This window comes from Vigna radiata, chromosome 9, assembly GCF_000741045.1.
Source record: "Vigna radiata var. radiata cultivar VC1973A chromosome 9, Vradiata_ver6, whole genome shotgun sequence".
Taxonomy (NCBI): domain Eukaryota; kingdom Viridiplantae; phylum Streptophyta; class Magnoliopsida; order Fabales; family Fabaceae; genus Vigna; species Vigna radiata.
In genome coordinates this window covers 921,219-945,641 of record NC_028359.1, presented here as the reverse complement: position 1 = coordinate 945,641, position 24,423 = coordinate 921,219, and the positions used below count along the sequence as shown (strand labels likewise).

General features: G+C 30.2%; 4 protein-coding genes and 1 long non-coding RNA gene across 6 annotated transcripts; 3 read left to right on the top strand and 2 right to left on the bottom strand.

Moving 5' to 3' along the window:
• Positions 1–486: 486 nt before the first annotated feature.
• Positions 487–6,529, bottom strand: LOC106773717 (exosome complex component RRP43). Its single transcript, XM_014660461.2, has 9 exons — positions 6,348–6,529; positions 4,230–4,398; positions 4,075–4,124; positions 3,900–3,969; positions 3,713–3,818; positions 3,044–3,110; positions 1,689–1,764; positions 1,155–1,450; positions 487–663 (listed from the first exon to the last, which is right to left on the bottom strand). Exons 2-9 carry the CDS (start codon positions 4,387–4,389, stop codon positions 583–585), a joined length of 906 nt encoding a protein of 301 aa, XP_014515947.1. The 5' UTR covers positions 4,390–4,398; positions 6,348–6,529; the 3' UTR covers positions 487–582.
• A 4,785-nt stretch (positions 6,530–11,314) lies between these two features.
• LOC111242537 lies at positions 11,315–17,673 on the bottom strand. The gene is made up of 3 exons (XR_002669675.1): positions 17,506–17,673; positions 13,083–13,504; positions 11,315–11,362 (listed from the first exon to the last, which is right to left on the bottom strand). It is a non-coding gene; the product is annotated as an uncharacterized LOC111242537 (long non-coding RNA).
• LOC106773036 lies at positions 14,276–17,534 on the top strand. Of its 2 annotated transcripts, XM_022786243.1 has the most exons (7): positions 14,276–14,455; positions 14,545–14,618; positions 14,721–14,853; positions 15,018–15,121; positions 15,538–15,682; positions 15,811–15,951; positions 16,344–17,534. In XM_022786243.1, exons 2-7 carry the CDS (start codon positions 14,578–14,580, stop codon positions 16,917–16,919), a joined length of 1,140 nt encoding a protein of 379 aa, XP_022641964.1. In that variant the 5' UTR covers positions 14,276–14,455; positions 14,545–14,577; the 3' UTR covers positions 16,920–17,534. The 2 variants fall into 2 exon arrangements, with proteins under 2 accessions (XP_022641964.1, XP_022641965.1); XM_022786244.1 differs by having other exon boundaries at positions 14,276–14,618; positions 14,737–14,853.
• Positions 15,066–18,947, top strand: LOC106773062. The gene is made up of 4 exons (XM_022786245.1): positions 15,066–15,172; positions 17,506–18,026; positions 18,665–18,736; positions 18,822–18,947. The coding sequence occupies exons 2-4, from the start codon at positions 17,538–17,540 to the stop codon at positions 18,825–18,827; spliced, it is 567 nt and encodes a 188-aa protein (XP_022641966.1). The 5' UTR covers positions 15,066–15,172; positions 17,506–17,537; the 3' UTR covers positions 18,828–18,947.
• A 2,650-nt stretch (positions 18,948–21,597) lies between these two features.
• On the top strand, positions 21,598–21,969 carry LOC106773061. The gene has a single exon (XM_014659747.1). It carries the CDS (start codon positions 21,598–21,600, stop codon positions 21,967–21,969), a length of 372 nt encoding a protein of 123 aa, XP_014515233.1.
• The last annotated feature ends 2,454 nt before the right edge of the window (positions 21,970–24,423 follow it).

Sequence of the window (24,423 nt, the reverse complement as noted above, 5' to 3'; positions counted from 1 at the left end):
AATTAAAAGAAAATAAAGATCTATGAAATTAATTTTAACAATTTAATTCGTATATTTAAGGTTTATATAAAATGAAATAACTGCTAATATTTTTCAGCAGGTTTAACAACTAAATAATATGTTTTTCGTATCACTTAATTTATAGTATGATAGAAATATTTATAATATACGTAGATTTTATTAGTTCACAACCTATTTGTTGATAAAATAAATAGTGCAATATAAGAATATGAGAAAGAAGAAGTAACTATTATATCTTGTCATTGTTTTCTAATGTAATATAAAGTTAAATAAAAAAATAACATATACAAAAGTATAACATAATCCAACTTTATTATACAATTTTCTAATACATTTCTTATGAACTAATATTAAATTAGTTTATTTTTACTTATAACTCTTGGAAATTTTGTTACTTGTGTCAGTCTTATTTTATAGTAATTATATTTAGATTGTTTGACAAAATAATGTCCTAATAGATGGGTATAACGTTCGTGAAAAGAAGCGTTTTTATAATGAAATGCTGCAGTATTCAGAATGTACAAATTTAAAGAACATTAAAAGATGCTTGCATAATTCTACTCAAACCTCCATAGCAGAATTTTCTTTTTCTAAGAGGCCTTTTAGTTCCTTTACTCTTTGCCGGGTTAAGGCTACACAATCCTGAAAACACATCATCGTCGTATAAATTTCATACTTACATCATAACACAGTATTAGCGTTAAATAATTCATGTCAGAATACTAAATTATGTTTAAGGGATTTTAATGTGCACTAATTAAATTTCCATCGAACAATTATCATAACTTTACCCTTCAAATATAAAAATCAGACTAACACTATAGAATGAATGGATATAGAGGAAAAAATTAAATCACAAAACTCAGTAAAACTAAAAAGTAAGAGATGATCTTTAGAGAAAAATTGAACCTCAATAAGACAGAAGCAAGCCTTACTATAACAGATGGGCCATTATATGAGGTCTCGGGACCTCCACATCTTGTATTCATTTAAATTTGAAAAACTGATTTGAAACTTCAGAGTAATTTAGTTTGATTTTTCATAAATTGATCATTAATGCATTCATATCAATGCTATAACTACCATATCTTTTTAATACCTTATTAGTTCCGTAAGAAAATGAGTAAACTAACCTGGATAGCAGAAGTATAGGCAAGAACCGACCCACCAGGCTTGTAAAGAGATATTAGCTGGCCAGATGTGTCCAGAACTATTGTCAAATGGGTTTCGAAAATGGATTCCTCTTCTGCAGTAGGATCTGCCATGATGTAATTCTTGTGAAGTATGCATGTTAATGAGAACGGAATGCTTCTTAATGTAAGCTTCCTCTTTTCCTTATTGATTTGCTCCTGTGCCTGGTTTTGTCCATCTTCATCAGACACAAGTACTATCTTGCCATCATCATTCATGGCAACAGCAGGAATTTGCACTGTCAACGCAGAAATTCATAGACAAACTCAGTATGGTAATACCACAACGTGCTGAAAGGCATCACATCAAGAACACCAACAGAAAAACAAATTCACTTGAAGTATATGAAAAGTCTATCTTCCCTTTGTTCCTAAATAGCATGGTGCACAGTTTTCAAATGTGCATCCTATTATCATGAAAAAGGGGTCTAACATATGCATAATATGACAAAATTCCAGTGAAGATGAACTACTTACAATGAGATAAAGCAGCAACAGCAGAAAGTAATGCAGCATCAAAAAGAGCACCATCAGCATCCAAACAATAGATATCCTGAATGATAAAAAAGAAAAAAGCCATTATTCTGCCATTCAATCAATTGATAACACAATCAGAACAAACACAGTGGACGTCACCTAATGTGTGTATTAACATTTATATAGAACTACTGACACGAAGAGCAAGAAAACTCAAGCTTTATTGAACGATAGGAAATATCTCCCCACAAGAATGATACACGTTAATAAACAACAATAATTATTAAAAAGCTCATGATGGTGAACAATGACACGAGCGGTGAAATGTGATGATGCCAGTGAGCAGAGTATCTGACATGAACAGTGACAACAGGGGAGAAAACACAGGAAACGAAAAACATACACAGCTTCTAAATAATTTACTCCTTTGGCAGTGGGTCCATAGGGAAAGCATGGATTTAAGTTCCCTTCTCGTTAGGCTATTGATAGCATGTTGAAAGGATAACTACCTTGGTACCGTGTTGAGAGATCTGGTGCACTCCTTTCAACTCTCTAATTCTGAAAAGTATTCTTAACAGTATTTTGTCAATCCCTTTATAGAAGTAAATTGTTTACAGTTTATAATAGGAAACTAGCCCTAAATGCCTAAATGGACCCACCCAACCCAACAGTGACCCACTATTTCCTTTTGAAAAACACTTGCTTAATCATGAGCCGAAATACAAGATCCAACATAACATTTTATTTAATGAAGGAGCTAGACACCCCATAATACAGAAGTCCCTACGTAGAACAATCCCTGGGAGTCGGCTTCCACTTTACAACACTTCATCCATGACACTACACTCAACTTCCTCCTTGGTAAAAACCCTCTATTTGTCAAAATCCATTGTAATGGCCTTTTACAAGAAACCAACAAACAACTCCAGTGCCATTTTAAGAAGAGAGCAGCCGAGTACAAATATAATGAATCCCATGTATTGAGTACACACACAAGCATTCTTATTTATAATGAAGAAATACAATAATAAGGAACACAATCAAATCTAGTAATCGAAAATATTTGGTAAGATATTTCCCTATCAAATCATATATCATAATCCCTATTTAATTTAATCTAATCATATCTCAATCATACTCAACTTTTATCTTTGACATAATCTTCACAAATCTCTAATTCGAAGAGACTACAACCAACTCTAATACCAATCGATAAACATCCAAACATTTAAATACTCCACTCAGCATTCCATTTTATTCACTGTGGAACCTAGAAACCCCATAATACCCATGTTACTAAAACCTTGTGGTTGATAGACAAAATATGGCTATCGCAAATCAATATAAAAGCTTACCAGGTAAGTCATCCATGCAGCTTTTCCACTAACCAGAGACAATTCTTTCAAATCAATCATTCTAGAACTGCAGAATAAAATTATAGGTTATCATTTGACATATCAAACACAAAATACAAATTATTGATCACCATGATGGTTGACATATACATATGTGTGTGTGTGTGTGTGTTTGGATGGAGGGTTTTTGAGGGAAAGGGAGGGTAAAGTCTTCCATTTTTTTATTAGAAGGTTTCATGATTTGGTTTCCCAAAAATATCATGTCCTAAACATACCATGAAATGAGACAGCAGGTGGGGTAAACCATAGAAATGATGAATCCAGGGAAATTGTGTCTGATAACTAACAACTTCAACCAGCATACTTTCACCAAAATGTTTATAAACTCTTGAGATCACATTTAACATTCAAAATCTATGTACTTTCCAGTAAGAATATCTCCAAAGATGTATCAGGGGGCACAATTTTTTCTGCAAATCCTCTTTCAGAAAGGGAAAGGAGGGTGGAGTAGCTTTGGTAGAATTCAAAAAATAAACTACAAGAATTCCCTTTAATTCCTTCAGTTTCTTATGGTTCCTTTATTATTGTGTGGGTAAAAAGCTAGTTGGAGTGACTTTGATAAACTATTTTCTTTCATCATCTGAAATAAATGAATCTAACAAAACATGCCTTGAAATGGTGTCAGATAATTGCTTTGACACCACTGGTGATGCTTCAGCAGGCCTGCCAGGCCTAACAATTGGAGAACAAATTGGAGGCATGAAGAAATCAACAGCTGAAATAACAGATATTAACACATTATATTTTTGTCATGTGACCAAAAGACTGAATAACTAACACAGGTAGCAATACCAACCTAGACAGCCCTCATCTGGTGACTCCAAGGAGGGTGTCATAACCTCCATTTTAATAGCAGTCAACATAGTCTGGGAAGAGATCAATTAGTAAATCATTAAATCCACCCAATAATAAAATCAATAACCCAGATTCACGCAAGATTTAACAAAAAAGACACGGGAAGAGTGACTAACAGTTGATCCAATCTTCACTAGAGCTGACCCATTAGCAGTCGAAACAGCACCTAATCAAATGAGTTAACCATCTAAGTTTTGCTTGAAGTGTGAATAGTACAATATGCCAAAGATTATGAAGATTGTAAATTCGAAGAGAGTAAAAAATAACTAACCAAGAAAAATACTTGTTTCTCTGCTTTTTCCAAGTGGTCTACCATCAGGCCTTATTGATTCAGCAAGATGACGCTCAAAATAACGAAGTGGGAAAAGACGTCTAAAGGCATCAACCTCCATCTCTGATGACAAGTCCTCAGAAGCATTTGGTAATCCCATCTCTGAAGTCTGTCAACATAAACAAAGCCAAGAGTGTAATAAAATTGAATGAGTAACAGCTGCCAGAAATTGAAAAAATGTATTCAGTTAAGTATCGAATATTAATATATTCTATTGATATTTCAATATTATTGATATTCCTATGAATTTCTGAATAGTATTTAAATCAACCATGTAGCTTTTAATCCTGAGATAAGTTTTTTCTTTCCTGTGATTGAGAAAAGAAAAACCACATGGCATTATTTCTTCCCTCACTTTATACATCAAAATGCAGATCGTATTTCTGAATAATTTGTAATTTTTGAAATGCAATATAAGAAAAACTTGATAACTTATTTCATGTTACTAAACAATATCCAAACCGAGATCTAACTGGTATGGCTGATCGATACCTAGTTTAAAAAGCATTCAATATTGCAGAACAACAACCATGACAAGATAAAATAATTAAGCTCTCCCATACACGATAAGATAATTAAGGTCTCCAAAACACGATGTGATAATTAAGCTCTCCAATACACGATACAATCCAACTACCATGATAAGGAGTATTCTGGGCACATTCTAGTCAAAGGGAGGTATTCCTAACAATATTTTAAAGGATTAAATATGTTTTTGATTCCTTAACTTTTAGTAAAAATTGAAATTAGTCTCCCTTTTAAACTTTGGCTCAATTTAGTCTTTCAACTTTATAAATGTGTAGATTTAGTCCTTTTAACCAAAATATGTTAAGTTTATTTGACGTTTCAAACTTATTTTATAATAGCATTGGAGTTGTTTATACCGTTTAACACATTTTTTCTTCAATATTAGTTGAGAAATGTATTTAAAACTTCAAATAAACTTAACAAAATTTGATTAAAATGACTAAATTCACACTATTCTAAAGACGAGAAACTAAATTAGTTCAAAGTTTCAAAAGGAAACTAATTCCAAAGAAACCAAATAGGACCTATCCAACTAATAATAAAACAATCAATAGTTGAGCACATACTACAGGGTAAGGGTGGAAAATTCGGGCCACCCCGCTGCTGGCCCTTCAAATTCGGGCCAGGACGGGTCAGCCCACATGGAGAAAACAGGTTGAAAAGTTAAGTCCATCCCGCAACTGGGCAGACTGGCCCGTCAGTTTTTAATTTTTATTTCTGCTGTGTATCTTCCAGTCTTGTATTTTTGGCCCAGTTTTGTTTGTCCCGGTTTAATTTTGCTGTTTTCGTTCCCTAGTTTTGTTGTTTTTCCCTGCATCAATTCCTTAAAACAAAGTTTGCTAAAAGAATCAAATTCACTGTTTTGAATTGAATCTCATGACCAAAAAAACAAAAACAAAAAAGTCATACATCACATTTTATGTATTTTCTGATTTGGGATTAATCTAGAAAAAAAAATTGAGATTCTCTTTCTAAAATTCAACCAAACATGTTTACACACTCATATTTTCTACTTTTATTGAAAAAGAAAACATAAACAGGACCTAACATTCGGAGTATAATTTCAAAGATTGAGTTACAACAGTCAATGAAGTAGTTCTCTAAGTTTCCAACAATCAAATGGATTTAATGAATACATTGTGCTCTTGGATTGCATTAATTGAACAAGCGGTTACAAGAACCAGGGGAATGGAAACAAGAACTATCGAATATACAAGCTCTCTCGTCTCATCTCCCATCTTTAAGCCATTTTTAATTTTAAGAGCAAAAAGAACAGCAATAGAAGCAAACCAAAGCAAAGCAAAATGTTCTTTATTGAGATTGACCCCCTGGAATCGAACCACTTCTATACACTTTAGTTTCAAGAGATAAAAACAAAAACCCCACCAACAATAGTTTAAAGGAATAAGCGGAATGGGTATTTTCTGTTTTGGTTGAGTAAGTATTATAAAATTTGCAGAGGAAAAAACAGGGCAAATCAAGGGGAAAACAAAAAATCTAACCAAATGAAGCCAAAATCGGAAAACGAACCTGGTATGGTGGCGCCTCCCTGCTTTTTGCTATTCGATTGACTTTTCCCTCTGCTCTGGTGTGAGAAGATGGGGAGGGTGGGATTCGCTGTCGGCGTCGCCGGTCTGCAAGGTGGTGGGATTCGCCGCAATTTGTGAGTGCTTGCTCTTGCGCCTGTGTAGTGCAAGAGTTTCGGACAAATAAAGACTGCAGCAGGGTTTAAGAAAAATTATTATTATTATTATTATTATTATTATTATTATTATTATTATTATTATTATTATTATCTTTTCTATCTAGTTAATATAATATTTTTATAATTATTAGGTAAATACTTATGTTTCCATTGGATGAATATATAAGAAACATGAGAGAATTAAAAATAAGAATAAAAATTAAGGTTTTTAAATTTAATACAAAAATATAAGAAAGATAATAAATACATGAAAGGTTTGTAATAATTTTTATTTTTCAATTACACTAATTAGAAAAACAAAATATGGGTATATGTAATTTTTTTCAAATCAACTTAAATACGAAAATAATTTAACTTTATTTCTGCAATTTGTCTCCTGCCTATACTCAAAGATAGGTTTAGAGAAAAAAAAAATTAATCAGTTTATTTATTTAAATCTAAAACTGATATTGTGGTATATAAAGACACCTCTATAACTAATTTGAAGAAAGAAACTGAATAGGCATACTTATAATATATATAGATAACAAATTTATAATATATCATTTATAAATATAAATTATTACGAGTATACATACACTTACTCAAGAATTTATATTTTTAAAGAAAATAACGTGTCATAACAAATAGGTCATGTCTCTTCTCTCTCCATTTCACGCTCACAAAAATTTACATAAATCAAATTAAAATAAATATTATCTTTCATTATTGAAATAAAAACACTGTCAAATTTTTAAAAAAATCTATGAAATTAGATTTTATCAATTTAATTTGTATATTTAAAGTTTATATAAAATAAAATAAGTGTTAATATTTTTCTGCACGCTTAAGAACTAAAAAAATATTATTTTCGTATAACTTATTTTATAGTATGATAGAAATATTTAAAATATACCTAGATTTTATTAGTTCACAATCTATTTATTGATAAAATAAATAGTGGAATATAATAATATGAGATAAAAAGTGACAATTATATCTTGTCATGGATTTCTATAATGTAATATAAAGTGAAATAAATAAAAAATAACATATAGAAAAAGACAACATAATCCAACTTTATTATACAATTTCCTAAAACACTTCTTATGAAAACGTATACATTATTTCAAAAGTTGACAAAAAAAACTTGATAAACAGTTTAAAAACATAAATATAATAAATATAAGAAGAAATTATTATGAATGATGACTTCTTCATTTTGTTGTACTTCTAAAACAAATAAAAACTATTATGGATATATTATTATTATTATAGAAATGTTTGCATGTAGTTTGGATTGATATTTAATTTTTAAGTAATAATATTGTTATAAATAATAAACATCATATTAAAAAAAAATCCAATTCATTCTTATAAAACTATCTTATAAAACTAATTTATAAGGAGATTTCAACTTATATAATATAATTTTGTTTTATTTATCAAATGTTATTCTTTAACAAACTTTTTTTGTCATGATGAACTATTTTAACTAAGAGTTAAAATATTATGAAAAAAAATAACAACTAACAGTTTTACTACATGTCACTTTGACGTAAACGTGATAAATAGGTAAAGTTTTTGGAAAAAATATATTAATTATTATTTATTCTCAGTCTTATGAAAAATTTTAATATACTTATTTTCTATTTTCTGTCATATTTAATTAGACTTTTTCTTACCATTAAAAAATACCAATTATAAATTATATTTTTATGTTTTATACTTTCTTCATTATTTCTCTCTCGTGTATACTATTCCTACTTCTCTGTTTTTTTTTTTTTTTTATTTTATCACTCCACATTCAATATTTAAAGACATAATACAAAAGCTATAACTTTTAACCCATTTTCCTAATACAATATTTTTATATTCTTATTTTTTAAAAAAAATCTATAAGTATAACTTTTTAAAATAATTATTATAAAAAGTTAATAAATTTATTAAGTTGTCATTTAAGCCACAAAATAATTTTACAATACTATAACACACGTTTAATTTACAATTCCTTTAAGTTATCCTTCAACTAGTCTCATATTTATATAATTTTTAGTGTATGTTTGATTTTTTTTTCTATATTCTTTTTACTGGAAAGCTATCAGAGTCATTTTTTGTTTATGCCTCTTATACTTGTACTTTTTACACCGACGATCACTCTCCGCTTTCGTCAATATGTTGATATCATATAACTATACCTAAGTTATAAAACTTAATTGACTAGATTAATATGTGTTTAGCCATATACATGATATGGAAAAGTTGGAAAAATGAAGGAAATCCACCTAGGTAAAAACAGAGCATGTGATAGTAATAGTTTTCCATTGGCACATAGATTTTAAATGCAATGGGCGCTCATAGACAGTGGTTTAAAACCTGAACAAAAGCACATCACAAAAACATTCCTTTTCAGTCTTTTTCCTCAAATCTCAATCTGCAATTCTAACCAATGTCATGCACCCACTGTTTTGCTAACTATCTCAAACAATTAAAATTTCATACCCATTTTACCACTTTTATTTTGTGTATTGTTTAACCAGATTATTTACTTTAGATATATTAAATGATATTTTAATTAAACATACATGATATTTTAGACTAATATTCAAACTGTTTATATCATTTAGCAAATTCTAACTCAAACAATCATTAAAATATCATTTAACGCATAAAAAATTAATATATTAATTCAGTTTTACAATTTGGAGAAAAAATGTATTAAAATTTTGGACATATATGAAATCTAATTTCAGAATAAGAAATTGATAATATATTTTATTCAAAATTCATATTTATTGTTCAACCTTATGGTTTTTACTTAATGTAATACTTAAACTTGTACTTGGAAATTTTAATAAATTTAAACTTAAATTTCATTCATCAATTTCTAACCAGATGTTTTATGAAATTTGTCATATTATAATTTTATTTTCATTGTATAGACTAAAACTAATTATGTTAGTATTATAATTTCGATTTTGTTTTATAGTTTAAAATTACAGTAAAAGTACAAGCCCATACACTAGACAAAAGAAAACAAGTGGCTGATGTATGGTCAACAGTTTTAAGCTTTGGCAGTATGCCAAATACCTCTTTAATTAAATTCCAATTCCCCAATAATCAATTCAAATACAGTTTATTTAAAGAATTTTTGTCTGAACCACTCTCATATTCCAAATAAAAGTAGTTAAGATTTAACTTCAGATTCTTAAGCAAATTGAATTTTGCTTCAATTGATGAGGTATTCTTACTCAAAGTGATACTTTGAGACACATTTACTTTAAATTTATTTGATGTTATTATTTCTTATTTTCTATTTCTTTTCTTTATTAAAAAAATACAAAAACTTATCTCTTTTATGATTATTTTATTTTTGTAGCGTGTGTCAAATAAATATTAAAATGTGTCATTCGATCATTATTTTTATGTTAGGTATTAAATAAAGAACGATACTATCATTATATATTTTTACATTCATTTATACAAAGTATAAGGGTAAAATAGTCATAAAAATGTAAATTTTTTTATTTTTTAAAAAATGAAGAGAGTAAAAAATAAATAAAAATAGTGTAAAATGAATATAAAAATTTAGATATGTCAAATAATAATTTTTTCTTTTTATATTTTGTTTATTTTTTTATAATTATTTTATTTTTTGGAATCTAAACAGTGTATCAATTTACTATTATGTACGTAAATGTTTGTAAGTCTTGATAGTTTTTTACTAGTTAAAAGAGACATTTAGATAGAAGAATAATTATTTAATATACTTAATTTTTTTACATTCATTTTAATTATATTTTTTTTATTTACTCTTTTCTTTTTTGAAAATAAAAAACTTTACATTTTTTATGATTATTTTATTCTTATACTGTATGTCAAATGAATGTAAAAGTATGTCATCCAATAATACATTCATATGCTTGTTAAGAAATTAAAAAAAAAAAAAAGTGAAAATTTGACCCACTGAATCATGTTTGTATAAAAAATAAGTATATTTAGCAATAAAATATCTATATAATCTTGTTTGGAAGGGTTGGGTGTCGATGAACCCGATGTTGAAAGAAACAATGCCCAGAAGTTGGTGGCGTTTGTTTCAACCGAGCCTGTTTTTTTCTCTCTATATATTATGAACATATCTCATCACATCAAGCATTCGCAGATTTCACAGTTTCTACTCTCATGAAATCACTGCTTAACTGCATCTGAATCATTTTCTACTTCCTTTTACGAAAAAAAGACATAAAAATTTCACATGGTATGTATGATCCTTCTCTCTTGCATGCTCACAAACACACCGATCTGTTGCATGTTTTTCTGATACCGACAACATTAACGTTGTCAGCAATGGTATAACGTGAGAATGCGGTCCTTTTTGCAGATTCTGATGCCTCTGAAGCTGTGTTCATTGTGGTCATTGGTGAAGCTGGGAACAGCACTGGTGTGCGAACCTACACCAACTTTGACAACGATTTTGCACTCTGCCAATTTGCTTCCCCGCAACCTTAACTTGGACCGATTAGTGCGACGTGAGTTTCTTCATCGAGAAAACCGTTTCTTCCATTTTCTCACCACTGTGTTGAGGTTTGTCTGGTAGATACCATACCAGAAATGAATGTGTCGGGTTCAGGTGTTTCAAAAGGTGTAAAAAACTGGTGAATGATGTCGTTGAAGGAACCATTTTTTTACTTTTCGAGACACTCCATGTGGTAGCTAGAACTGTGTCTCAAATGCAGAACTGTTTTAGGTAGCATTTTCTTTCACAGATTCAACTCTTATCTCTTACACCAAGTTGATTCATCTTGGGAAAAGTAGCAATAGATTTGGATGTTGAGTTAAAGATCCAAGCTTGTTGTCATTTCTGGAGGAGTAATGGTAACTTTACACTCATTTGACACACAACACAGATATAAAATGGTCATAAAAGATTAATAATACTAGAAAAATGATATTTTAACAGTAATTTTTTTGACACCATTTTGATACTGCACATGTGTCAAAATGTGGTTAGACGATTTCAAATTAAAAAAAAACTTTTGTTTTTTTCTTCCAAATATATCCTTACCTCACCTTTTTTTAATTTGAAATCGTTCAACCACATTTTGACACGTGTGCAATGTCAAAATGGTGTCAAAAATTGGTGTTAAAATATCATTTTTCATAATACTATGACACACTTTTATATTTATTTGACAGAAATATAAGGATAAAATAGTCCAAAAAAGTGTAAAGTTTTGTAGTTTTTAAGAAAGAAGAGAGTAAAAAATAAATAAGAGTAGTGTGAAATGAATGTAAAAAATTTAGGTGTGTCAAAGAATCATTTGTGGTCATAAAAATGTAAATTTTTGTATTATTTCAAGAAAGAAAAAAGAATAAAGTGAATAGGGACAATATCAAATTAATGTATAAAATTTAGGTGTGTCAAAGAATCATTTTTCTTTCTCGAGTGTGACTAATGGTATGATCTAATACACCTATAAAAATAAAATAATCATAAAAAAAATATTTTTTTTATATATATTTTTTTTAAATAAGAGAGTAAAAAAATAATGTGAAATAAATGTAAAAAATTTACGTATCTAAATATATTTTTTTAAAGTTTTTAACACAGTATAATTATTCCTCATATTACACATATTTATATTCCTTTGTATGTTGTAAGAATAAAATAATTATAAAAGGATAATTTTTTATATTTTTATAAAAAAAAAAAGAGTAAAAAATAAATTAAATAAATATAAGTAAATTATAATTCAACACTTAACCCATATAGAAAGAATGCAACTTTATAAATGCCATTAACACTAAAGGCATATAACCTTCAAAGATATTAGTAAAATAGAAATATAATTTTTATAGACCAAATGAAATAATCCATATATAATTGTTATAAATATAGAAGTTGAGCTTTTATTTGGTGCAGAAAGAACAAGACTGATTGGGCTCAATGATCACAATGACAAACCTTTCACTCCTGCACCTCCATAATTTCTTCACTCACCCACTCAAATTTTCAAAACCAGCATTTTACCTTTGAAAATTTGACTTTCTGAATACATGTTTTTGAATATTTATAGAAAAAACTTTCCAAAATATATGAAATACTTTCCAAAATAGCTCTCCAAAACTAGATATTTTGTATTTTCTCTCTTCTTTTTCCTTTGCAATAACGGTTTGACGACTTTTTTGTAGTTATATGAACGAATTTAAGTATAGTAAATTAGTTTATGAAGTAAAGTTTACATTTACATATATATTTTATATAGGTTTTATCACATATAAATGCTTGAATTGAATTTGGCCTCCAAATTTGTGTTATTAAAGTGAGAGTCATTTTTAACATAAGTTGATCCATTAGTCTTGTGTGATAAAACGATTTCTGGATGTAAATTTTACTTTACGTAATAAAATGATTTTATAGTACATAAATAAGTAGATATAAATTTTACTTTACATATTGTGAGATTGGGATAGTATTAAAGTTCACCGCTAGATATTAAATGCATACACTCATTCATGTGACACACAATGAAAGCCATCATTTAGCATGTTTACCCCAACAGAACCTCACAACAACGTACCCTCGTATCATGCAAAAAAGCTTGCACGCTTTTGAGTTTTTGCATCAGTTATGATCCTCATGTGTGAGAAAAGCCTGAGTATTCTTGATCACCAAGCAAAGTGATCAAGTGAACATTAAAAAAGGAATCTAACAAGCATAGTTTTAGAATAAAGAACAAGGATCAAGTCAAGGGTCACGCAAGTTGACTCCAATTTCTCAGTAAGAAAAAGGAGCACGCAAAAAGAAACTCATTCAATGTAACTTTGTAGCTTCTTTTTTCCATGCTTTCTGAATACTATATTGCTGAATTACTGAACAAGAAATAAACAATATTTGATTCAACGCATGAACATACCCTACCTGTCCCTGGCCTCAAATTTACGCCAACTTTAACTTGTCATTGCTTGTGACATCTTTCATTATACATCACTTTCTGAATCCCTGTTGACAGCAAGCAATGATCATGTTAAAGGAGGTCATAATCTTTTACATTACACAAAATAAGAATCACCCTTTTGATCACTATCCTTTCATTTATCACAGTAACATCTCAGTTTCATTCTTGTAATGCCAGTTAATGTTTGTGGTTCAATTATGTTTTGGTACACCCAATATTAAATAAGTATACTTAATTCATAAATTACTGAAGGATTATAAGTATAAGTAGATGCTTATTAATATAACAAACATAGATTGGAACCATGTTAATCCTAATTGATACTGGTAAATCATTTTCAACACTGTAACTGTCACACATACATAGAAGAAAAGTACTACTTTACAGAAGTTGTTTTTCCTTTCTCCTTTTCTTATGCACATGCAATTTCTCAGAGTATCAAACTGACAGCTAATTTCATAACTGTTTCTTTTTCTCTTGTCCTCCATCTAACTGTGATGCAAGCTTCAAGTTAAGACCCTTTTTTTCACCAATCTGCTACTGTCTTTTTGGCTTCAATTTTTTGTTTCTTGGTGGACAAGCTTGGAACTTCTTTTGTTGGCCACATCGTACTGAATATATAACTCTTATAGTCATAACTTAGATCTCTCTCTCTCTCTCTCTCTCTCTCTCTCTCTCTCTCTCTATATATATATATATATATATATATATATATATATATATATATATATATATATATATNTATATATATATATATATATATATATATATATATATATATATATATATATATATATATATATATGTTCCCTCAAAGTTGTTCAACCTTTTTATTGGTTAATTTTGCAGACTTAAGATGCCCTTTTTCTCTCTAGATTTCCTAGCTCTTAGGATAATTTGTTGAGGTCTCTTTCTTAGTCTGGTTTCTGATTTTACCCCCAGTGATTAGCCTCTCCATTTCTTTTCTTTGAGGCCTCCTCAATGCTGATTCTTGCGTAACTTGATCTTCAGATTCTATACTTCTAGTTATTTAACAATAACACAGCATCTAAGATACCCAACAAAAGTCATTTTCCATTTTCAGCAAACTTGGTCTTTTCAGATTCTAGGACACAAAATGTTTCGGTGGCTATTGAAGCCCAGGTTCTATTCAAAATGGTACAGCACTAACCTCCACTCTGCTACTTTTCCTCTCAACCTTTTATGGGAAAATTTTTCTTTTCTTACTGATTTTTGGTTGTGTTTCACTAAAAAAACCAGCTTGTCTTACGTGAAGGCTTTGAAAATTCGGCTGGAGAGAATACAGAATAGGAAGAAAGCAGTGCTGAAGTTTTTGAAGAGTGACATCGCAGAGCTTCTAAGGCTTGGCCTCGAATACGATGCATATACAAGGGTACAATTTGCATTATAGTTTTCAATTTTGAAGATGCAATCACTTTTCAACTAAGACTCAAAAAAAAGATTGGTATAATTCTTATATTGATCCATTTTGTGCATGTGATGATGTTGTATGCCGTTAAAGTTACACCAGTTGTTGATTCTTTGCGTTTGAAGCAGGCTAATGGACTTCTGTTAGAGCAGAAAATGTTATCCTGCTATGAACTCGTTGAAAACTTTGTTGGGTGCATATCAGATCATGTTGAAGACCTAGCTAAGCAGAAGTATGTTTCTCATCATATGCACTAGAATATTGTTCTGTTTTCTTCACTTCCCATACACGCACAAAATTAATGATATTGAGGAGTTTATAAACATAATGTTGAGGGGTTTATGGGTTAAGAATCCAAATGTGAATCCAAATCTCATATTGGGTTAAAATGAGAAAATGAAATAAAATATAAAATTAAAGATCTATTAACTCATTATTTCAAGAGTTTTTGTAGAAAATGGTGTCAATTTCTTATATGATTGGGTTCAACTCTCATTAATATTGTATCTCTAGTAAACCTCCTCCCTGATAGACTAAACATGAAACATTGAATTTAAAGTAGATTTTTGTGTTTCATCTCTTTCTTGTCTATAGCTACAATGCATTAACGAGAGTTTGTGTTGATAATCTTTTAATCTCCCTGAACAGGGATTGCCCTGATGAATGCAAGGAAGCTGTGCCATCATTGATATATGCTGCTGCAAGATTTGGTGATCTGCCAGAATTGCTTGAGCTCAGAACATTATTTACCGAAAAATATGGGAATTCTCTTGAACCTTATCTAAACAAAGAGGTAAATCAATGACTTCACCCTCATAACACATGCACATTCATAAATACATGTTCATTACTTGGATAAATTACTGAATTTTCTTCGTGACATCCTTTTGTTCTTAAAACTTAAACAATTACTTTCCTCAGTTTGTTGAGAGGCTGAGGCAAGATCTACCTACAAGAGAAATGAAGATTGGACTATTATATGATATAGCACAAGAGTTCTCCATAGAATGGGATGACAAGTCTCTTAGAGAAAGACTTTATACACAGTCGTCATTACGTGAAGTAAGTCTATGTAGTCAATAAGCATATGTTTCAACCAAAATATGAATTTGAATTCGTGATCAGATCAAGTGTATTTTAACCCTTCAAGACAAGAGAGATCATATATTTTAGGGTTAAGTATCTCTTTGATAAGTAAACTATAATATATGATTTTGATATCTCAAACTTTGATCCTGATCCTATACTAAGAAATGCATGAATACAATGTTTCTCATCCAACAATGTTAACCATCTATACGTTAAGATGTTGACAAGAGGAAAACTTGTAGACTGTATCCAACTTAGAGACGAAAACCAAAATCCTTTTATAGTTTAGAGAGAAAAAAAACATAATTAACCCTATATTTTAGTCCTTTCAACATAAGAGAAATGTATAATGGTTATGGTTTCAGGGGAAGCCTGGAGAAGATTTCAATGGATCAAAAGGAAAGGAAAGAGTAGGAAGGAAGGATTTGAATGACGACTCATGGATTCATCAAAACAGTAGCAGTGATGATGAAACAAGTCTGTCATCTAATGATGGTAGAAAGGGTACCAGTTCAAGTTCATTGGGAAGCATATCTGAGGATGAAGTTGAAAAAGCTGAAACCAACTGGCCAATTTCTTCCTTTTGGCGCATTCCGCCTCCCTATCTAAAACAAAAGACCAACAAAAGTGATTCAAAGAAAACAACACATGTTGACACTGCAACAACACCAGATTCAGGTGGAATGAAGTCAGACAGAAAAAAACGTTATCCTTCTCAACAACCAGAACATGATACTGAGCAAACCAGAAGGCGTAGAAGCCCACATGTCAGAGGAAAATCTCTTCCTTCTGAATCCAACACTGCTGTGGAAACATCAAAAGGGCATATACGAACAATTTCCTTAGAATCTGGAATGCGGGGTGGTGCAAGGCGTGTGCATCCGAATCTACCCGATTATGATGATTTGAGAGCTCGTCTTTTAGCTCTTCGACAGAGATAAGAAAAAATGCAGCCACACCAGAGAAAACATTCTCTTTCTCTTTCTCTTACTTGGTTTGTTTATTCTTTAATGCTGGCAGTGACACGATTTCATCTGATCTATTCTGGGACATTTATGTCGTGTCCTGTCTCAGCATCTATAGACATATAACATAGTTTCTTTGATTCATTATTCAAGCTCTATTATTTCTAACTCTTTATATGTTTAGGATTCAAATCACAACGTTGTTGTATGTAAAACACTAATGATGTCAGATTATAAACATACATCAGAATTTCAGGATTAACGAAGTCTTCATTGCAAGAAATTTTGTTTGCTACTTCTTTCCTTTCCTCCATTTTTTTTTTGTGCCTATGAAAAATGAATAAATAGAGATGAACTATCCTCTAATATTGAAAGAAAACAGAGGAAATTTCCATTTAAACATACTTTAGTAGCAAAGAAACAGTGGCATACGTAAGTCAAACAAAAGGGAAAGCGGAGCACAATTTCGCGCAAGGAGACAAGACAAGCATTCTAAGATGAAACAAAACATGAGCGTAAGTGAAACCCTTCATCTACGCAGAAGTAGTGAGTATATAGTTACTTAGCGAAGTTCATGTGAGTTAAACTGAAGCAATGGCGAAGGCATCTCCGTCGAACTGCATCGTTTTAAGACGTTTTTGTTTTTTGAAGTGGACGGTGGCGATGGTGGTTTGTGCGGCGGGGTCGCTGGTGTTGTGGCCGTGGAGTCCGGAGCTGAAGATAGAACGGATGAGCGTGAAGCGCGTGAGGGTGCACCCGCTTCCGCCGGTGGGCGCGGACGTGTGGATAACGCTGTCGGTGGTGGTGAAGAACCGCGGCATGTACTGGCTGGACCTGGCGGACGTGGACGTCGGGGTGAAGTATCGGGGAAAGAAGATGGGTCACGTGGAATCGGAGGGGTGGCACGTGCGAGGTTGGGCCTCAACGAACGTGGACGGTGATCTGGAGTTTAGTGGGCTTCCGTCTACCGAGGTGGCCCATTTGCTGGAGGACATGGCGAAGGGTGAAGTCTACTTTCATACCGTTATTGAGGTCGCTGGCGAATTCGGCTTTCTCAGCATTCCCATCCCTCTTAATTTTAAGGTAATAAAATTGAAGTATTTAATAATTTTAATCTTGAATAAACTGTTAAAAATTTTAAATTTATATTTTTTACTAAAATTGTTTTTTTTTTCATTATACTGAAAACAAAATATATCAATACTTAATTAATTGGACTACTATTTATCTTAATTTTATTATATTTTTAGAAAATGCAAAAACTAGGCATATTCAACATGAAATCAAATACCACACATTACAGACCATAAACTTCTTTTTAAATAAATTCTATGTTTCGGTTTGTGGGATAAAATTTTTGTCTTTTTACATAAATTATCTTTATGGAATGTGACTAACAGAAAATACTATGACATTTAAATTTGTATTTATCGAAACAATTCGATAATAAATACATAATTAAATAATTAAGTTTCTAAATAAATAATAACTTAACTTAGGATTAATTTAATTGTTTTTAATAATTAATCTTGTTTAGAGTTTGATTTTTATGATTGACGGGACGATCACACATGCTTGTCAATATAAACTTTAATCTAATTCCAAGTTTACCTTTATCTATATATTATTATTAGATTATGATTCGATATGGGATCTGAAACATGATCTATGTTCCTGATGTTCTTAATGTGGTGATGTTGTGTCTGTGAAAATGCCAACAGATAATACTGGCATGTGAGGTTTTGGTGAATACAAAAAGCCATGCAATTATTCTTCAACACTGTATTTACAAGGTAAGCTTTTGATGGCATTCAATTATTCTGTCACTATTTTCTTTGCTTCACTGACTCTGTTTTTCATTTCAATGATGAACTGAAGGACTGAGAAGAAACATGGTGAAGCCTCAAAACATCTCTGTCTTCCACCATATGCAGCATGCATACTTGTGTAAATGACATCATTCAAGTTTGGAAGAATCAATGCCCACATACTCTAATATGGTATATGATATTAGGATCTGCTTCCAATGATTGTATTTTCACCATCATTATTGTAACATTTCAATCATCAAAATAACTAAGTTTTTTTTTAATTAATTAATTTATTTATCAGATCCCATTTTTTGTATAATTTTCTGTCATCAAGTCATATTTAATTTTAAAATAAGAAAAATGATAATGGTCCACTTAACCTTTGAGAGCATCGTATGATAACTTTTTCCCTTTTTTGTGAGTATAAATCAGTCTCACCTTTTTCATCATCAACTTCTTAGTCCTACTTTATTTCCAAACCAAGCTAATAATTTTGCTTTGAATAAAATATACCATGCACCTTTTTATAAGTATTTATAATGTAAAGAAATTAAAGATTTTTTTTTTTTAAATTAAGCATGTCATAACTTTAATTTTCTTCTCTCTTACTTGGGCATTTAATAAAAAAAAGAAAAATATAAATGGAGAAAATGACATAAAACCAAAAAGTAACATGTAATCTTTACAAACAACAATTCTCATAGATTTTCTTTTGTTTTCTCCTTTTCTCTTCTTTCTTTAATCTTTTGCCCTTTTTATCCTCTTTACTTTCTTTTCCATTTAATGTCCAGCAAACATTTTTGAGAGCAATATGAGATACCTCTTTTTTGTTCAATTTTACTTTTTTCTTCAACTTCATTTGTTCCCCCTTTTAAGTTATTTTCAAACAATAATAAAATACCTTTAGAAAGAAGCAGCATTGGGCAGTGACATAAAAAAATTAGGGTAAGAAAAGGGTAATGAGAGGGAATATAGAGTGGGCCAACAAAACAACATTGGATTAGCACACATTAACTTTTTTCACATTGATTCAAAAATAAAAAGTGTCTTTAACAATTCTTTTTTTACAATTTTTTCACAATACATACGTGACAGTTTATAATTAGTCTGTTTCAAATATTTTTTTAGAATAAATTCAAACAGACAAATAAAATAATAACACGTGTCTTATTGTCAAAAAATTGTTAAAAAAAATTGTTAAAATCTCATTGTCCGATTGAAAAGCATGTGAAATTGAAACCAAACACTTGTACAAACCAAAGGACCATATTATAAGGGCTTAAACACATTTAAAAATTTGAAACCATTAATTAAGTCCTAAACTCCAACACTTAAGCACCGACCATTCTTTATTTATAGGGTGGTTTATGGTCTTACAATGAACCAAAAAGCTTGTGCATCAAAAAAGACAAATAAAAAATTCCTCAAATCGTTGCTTATTACAAGGGTTACCTTTTGCTTACAACTCCATGTGAATTCGAAAACACAAAAAATTATTATATAACAAAAGAGTAATAGTATCATAATATACTTTTACTTTCATTTGACACAGTGTATAAGGGTAAAATGATCATAAATATACAAAGTTTTGTACTTTTTTAAAAAAAATAGAGTAAAAAGTAAGTAAAGATAGTGTCAAATGAATATAAAAGATTTAAGTGTGTCATTTCATAGTAGAATCATATTGCTTATAAAGTAATGGTACTATGAAACACTTTTACATTCATTTAATGTACAATACAAGAGTAAAATGGTAATAAAAATATATATTTTTGTATTTTTTAAGAAAAAAAGAGAGTATAAAATAGAAAAAGATAGTGTCAAAATAAATATAAAAAATTTATGTGTATCAAATTATATTTTTCTTGTTTATCATTCTTGCACATCAAATTCATAGGATGGGACTTAGGTGTTTGAATAAGCAGTTTCTTTGCATAAAATAATTATCTCTTTGTTTTGTTTATTGTTTATGTTGCTCCAATGTGACTTACTCAACAAACTATACCCCCTTGACCCATTGGACAACATACAAACATATATAGCCATGGAACAATTTCAAAAGGTGATGTAATTGGTGACATCACAAGAAAAAAATATTAACACTGTTGAATTATAATTTAGTACTCAATATGGTTTTAATTCTTTAATTTTGATGTAAAATTTTAATTTATTTCTATTCCAAACTTTAACATATTTTTGTTTCAGACTTTGAAAACAAATTAATATGATCTTCTTAATCTAATTGTATAAAGTCATTTTAACGTGCTAATAATTAATCTTTGAACTATTTTCTTAATCTAATTGTATAAAGTCTTTTTAATGTGCTAATAATTAATCTTTGAACTATTTATGCTGTTTAACATATTTTAAACTTTTATGATTAATATTTTAACTATTTATACGATTTGACACGTTTTAATTTAAATATCAGTTTAAAACACGATTTTAAAACTTAAATTTTAGAAAATAAACATATTTATCTTTATAATTAATGGATTATGATAACTTTTTAACAACAGGATATGTGTAACTATTTTATTGGTCTGTTTGAATTTATTCTAAAAAAATATTTAAATTGGATCATTATCTCACATGCGTTATGAAAAAGTTGTCAAAAAAAAGTGGTCAAAGAGATTTTACAGTACTTTTGACACTTTTTTTTTTTCTGATCCTATCCTATTGTAAGTACATGGTATGCTGAGGTGGTGGTGATGAGTTGATAAAAGAAGTTTTCCATTATATAAATAGGCTTAGTGCATGCACTTCAAACACCTTGGTCCCCTAAACCATTTTTTCTCCTCCCAAGGTTCTCTTCTCTATCTGTGCTACTAGTTCTGTACACCATGAACCTTGAAAACTGTCACTGTCTAAGCACCATAAGCAACAGCAGTTGGCAAAGCTATGAGAGAATTGGCTACGATCCCATTGTGTGTGTGAACGAATTCCTGACCAGATTGAAGATGGGAAGCTGGAAAGCTTTGTGGAGGAAGATAAAGAGAGAGAGAAGAAGATTCTTTAGACCTTCACCAGTCTTCCATGTTCAGTACGATCCTACCTCCTACTTACACAACTTCGATGATGGCTATTCCACCGACCCAGATAACGTTTCTCGCTCATTCTCAGCTAGATTTGCAGCACCCTCCAAGATCCTTGCCAAAATTCAAATGGGTCATCAAGATTTCGAGATAAACCATAAAAGTATTAACATGATGTAGTCTTCATGAACTCGTTTTCATTTTGTTCTCAGATGAACTATGATGCATTGTACAAATGGTATTAGTTGATCTCTTTGACTGTTATTACAAGCTATGCAAGTTAAGTTCTCTCTCATTTTCCATTTCTTTCTCTCTCCCTCTTCATCATATAGAGTTTCTTTTTCTTTCCATGGTGTTTGGATCAACCTTTTGACTCATCAGCAAAAGCTTTTGAGTCAGGTTCACGTCAATTCATATGTACAAAACAACTTTCACTATAACAATAAAGAAGCTCCTCATTATAACCAGAGCACAAGCATTTGTTCCAAATTGCTTCAAACACACTTTTTTCTTTCTTTCTTTCTGGAAAACACATCTTTATAGCCGAAAGTTTTGAGATTAATTGTTTCGGAAGTGAAGTGCTAATTAAGGATATCTAATTTCTCTCCCCATATGTTTTATTCTATTCATAAATCTGATCCTAAACCATCATCCACTTTTCTCATAATTACTGTATATATTTTGAAAATCTAATTGTGATACAAACAATGTTATAGTCTATGTTAGTAAATCAGTCATACCAAAAACAAATCGGTAAGAATGTGATCTAATCTTATTCGTATGGTTTTTTAAAATTGAATTAGACTTAAAATTTAGTTCTTTTGTTCCCACTTGTAACCTGAAAGTGATCTGGGAATGATGTTTTTTTTTTCTGGTTAGGATGCTATGTACTGCTTAAGGTTGAGAACTAGTGTTGTTATTAGTTGTGTATGTTGTATAACATTACAAGATGATGACAAAATAGGATATAATTATGTGTCTTTGAACAAAATTCCTGAAGTGATGATCAACCAAGAAAATCATTAACCAACTTGAATGGTGGTCCAGGAGCTGCTGGTATTCTGGGACCATAATATCTGCATATGCAGAAGAGAAAAAAAAAAGAAAAGAAAAGTAACTGCAACGAAGCATGTGGTGTGTGAAGATGATGTGCAAGTGCTATCCAACCTTCTTTCACTTGTCCCTCTTGGAATTTATTTCCTCTTTCTTGGAAGCTATCTGTTTTGTTTCTCTAGAGCTTCTTTTTCAACCGAATCTGAGTCTTCCATTTAATGTGAGAAAGTAAAGGATAAAAAAACTTGAATAGTAAAAGCTACAGGAGCCATTTTCTTGCATCCTAATTCGTTAACCCTTTTATCTTACCCACCTCTGATGCATCTCAGACTGGTGCAGTGGGGCACATGAAATTTAATGCCTGTCCTTCACCAACCATACCTTCCTATACCCTTTGGACCAAACTGTCTAACCCCAAATGTTTTTCCTCATCCATCAAGTAGATGAACAAGGGGCTTCCAAATTTGGAGACAAACCCTCTTCAATCTACTTTTTTTTCATAAATTCAAAACATAATAAAGATTTGAGGCTTTCAAACACCTCAAAACCCAATAATGTTATGTCATATATTTTGTGTGTTTGATCGGATTAATAATTCACTTCTAGACTAGATTTTCACACATGGTAAGATATTGTTCGTTTTGAGTCAAGTCTTCACGGTTTTACTTTTGACACCACTTTAAAACACCTTTCACTATTGAAAATATCTATATGTATATAAATCCTGTTCTTTTGATTTTTTATAATGTGTATCTAATTTAACATTTAGATTGATGAATTATTTCGAAGAATATCCGTGCAGTATATGTCTCTCTAAGTGAGAGAGTAGCATTGATAGTGTAAAAGCATTAGGTGGAAGGTGGAAAAGCACCGAACCGAATTGTTGCTCAATAAATGCAACAGAAAAAGAAATAGTGTATGTAATTTGCAGAGATATATATGAACCAAAGTTACCATGAATATGATTATTGATTGATTGGGGAAGGATGAAATTTGGGACATCTGCTCTAAGCCCCACTTACCCTCTTCTGATGGAATCACTCACTTTGGTCATTGATTCTGCCATGCTTGATTGTGATGTCTGTAAATACATGCTTTTTCTTTTTGGATTCTCTCCATTGCTGAGAAACCTTTATACCCTCTATATTATCTCACAAAACTTTCATAACTTAATAACTTACAAACTTTATATATATATATATATATATATATATATATATGGTTTAGGTTTTTTTTTAATTAGTTAAGTTAAAAAAAATTCTTTTAAAAAAAACATAACTTTAAATTAGGAGTATTTTAATAATTTTAAAATTTAATTTGAAATAAAAAATAAAAATTATTTATTTGTTATTTAATTGGTCGTAGTTATTATCTTTTACTTTATTTTCTATTTTAAAAGATAATCAGCTTTTATTTTATTTTTTATTTTAAAAATTAATTACTTTTTAAAAAATATATAATAAAAGATAATAACTACTCATGCAACAAATAAATACTTTTTACTTTTTTATTTTAAATTAAATTTTAAAATTATTAAAATACTCTTGAATTTACTTAAATAAATACTTTTTACTTTTTTAT

Coding starts and splice junctions, on each gene's coding strand:
- LOC106773061 (XM_014659747.1), top strand. CDS start 21,598: ATGAACCTTGAAAACTGTCACTGTCTAAGCACCATAAGCAACAGCAGT.
- LOC106773062 (XM_022786245.1), top strand. CDS start 17,538: ATGGCGAAGGCATCTCCGTCGAACTGCATCGTTTTAAGACGTTTTTGT. Junction 18,027..18,664: donor CCATCCCTCTTAATTTTAAG/GTAATAAAATTG, acceptor AAATGCCAACAG/ATAATACTGGCATGTGAGGT.
- LOC106773717 (XM_014660461.2), bottom strand. CDS start 4,389: ATGGGATTACCAAATGCTTCTGAGGACTTGTCATCAGAGATGGAGGTT. Junction 4,125..4,229: donor AGAAACAAGTATTTTTCTTG/GTTAGTTATTTT, acceptor TCATTTGATTAG/GTGCTGTTTCGACTGCTAAT. Junction 664..1,154: donor CCTATACTTCTGCTATCCAG/GTTAGTTTACTC, acceptor ATGTGTTTTCAG/GATTGTGTAGCCTTAACCCG.
- LOC106773036 (XM_022786243.1), top strand. CDS start 14,578: ATGTTTCGGTGGCTATTGAAGCCCAGGTTCTATTCAAAATG. Junction 14,619..14,720: donor CCCAGGTTCTATTCAAAATG/GTACAGCACTAA, acceptor TAAAAAAACCAG/CTTGTCTTACGTGAAGGCTT. Junction 15,122..15,537: donor GAAGACCTAGCTAAGCAGAA/GTATGTTTCTCA, acceptor CTCCCTGAACAG/GGATTGCCCTGATGAATGCA.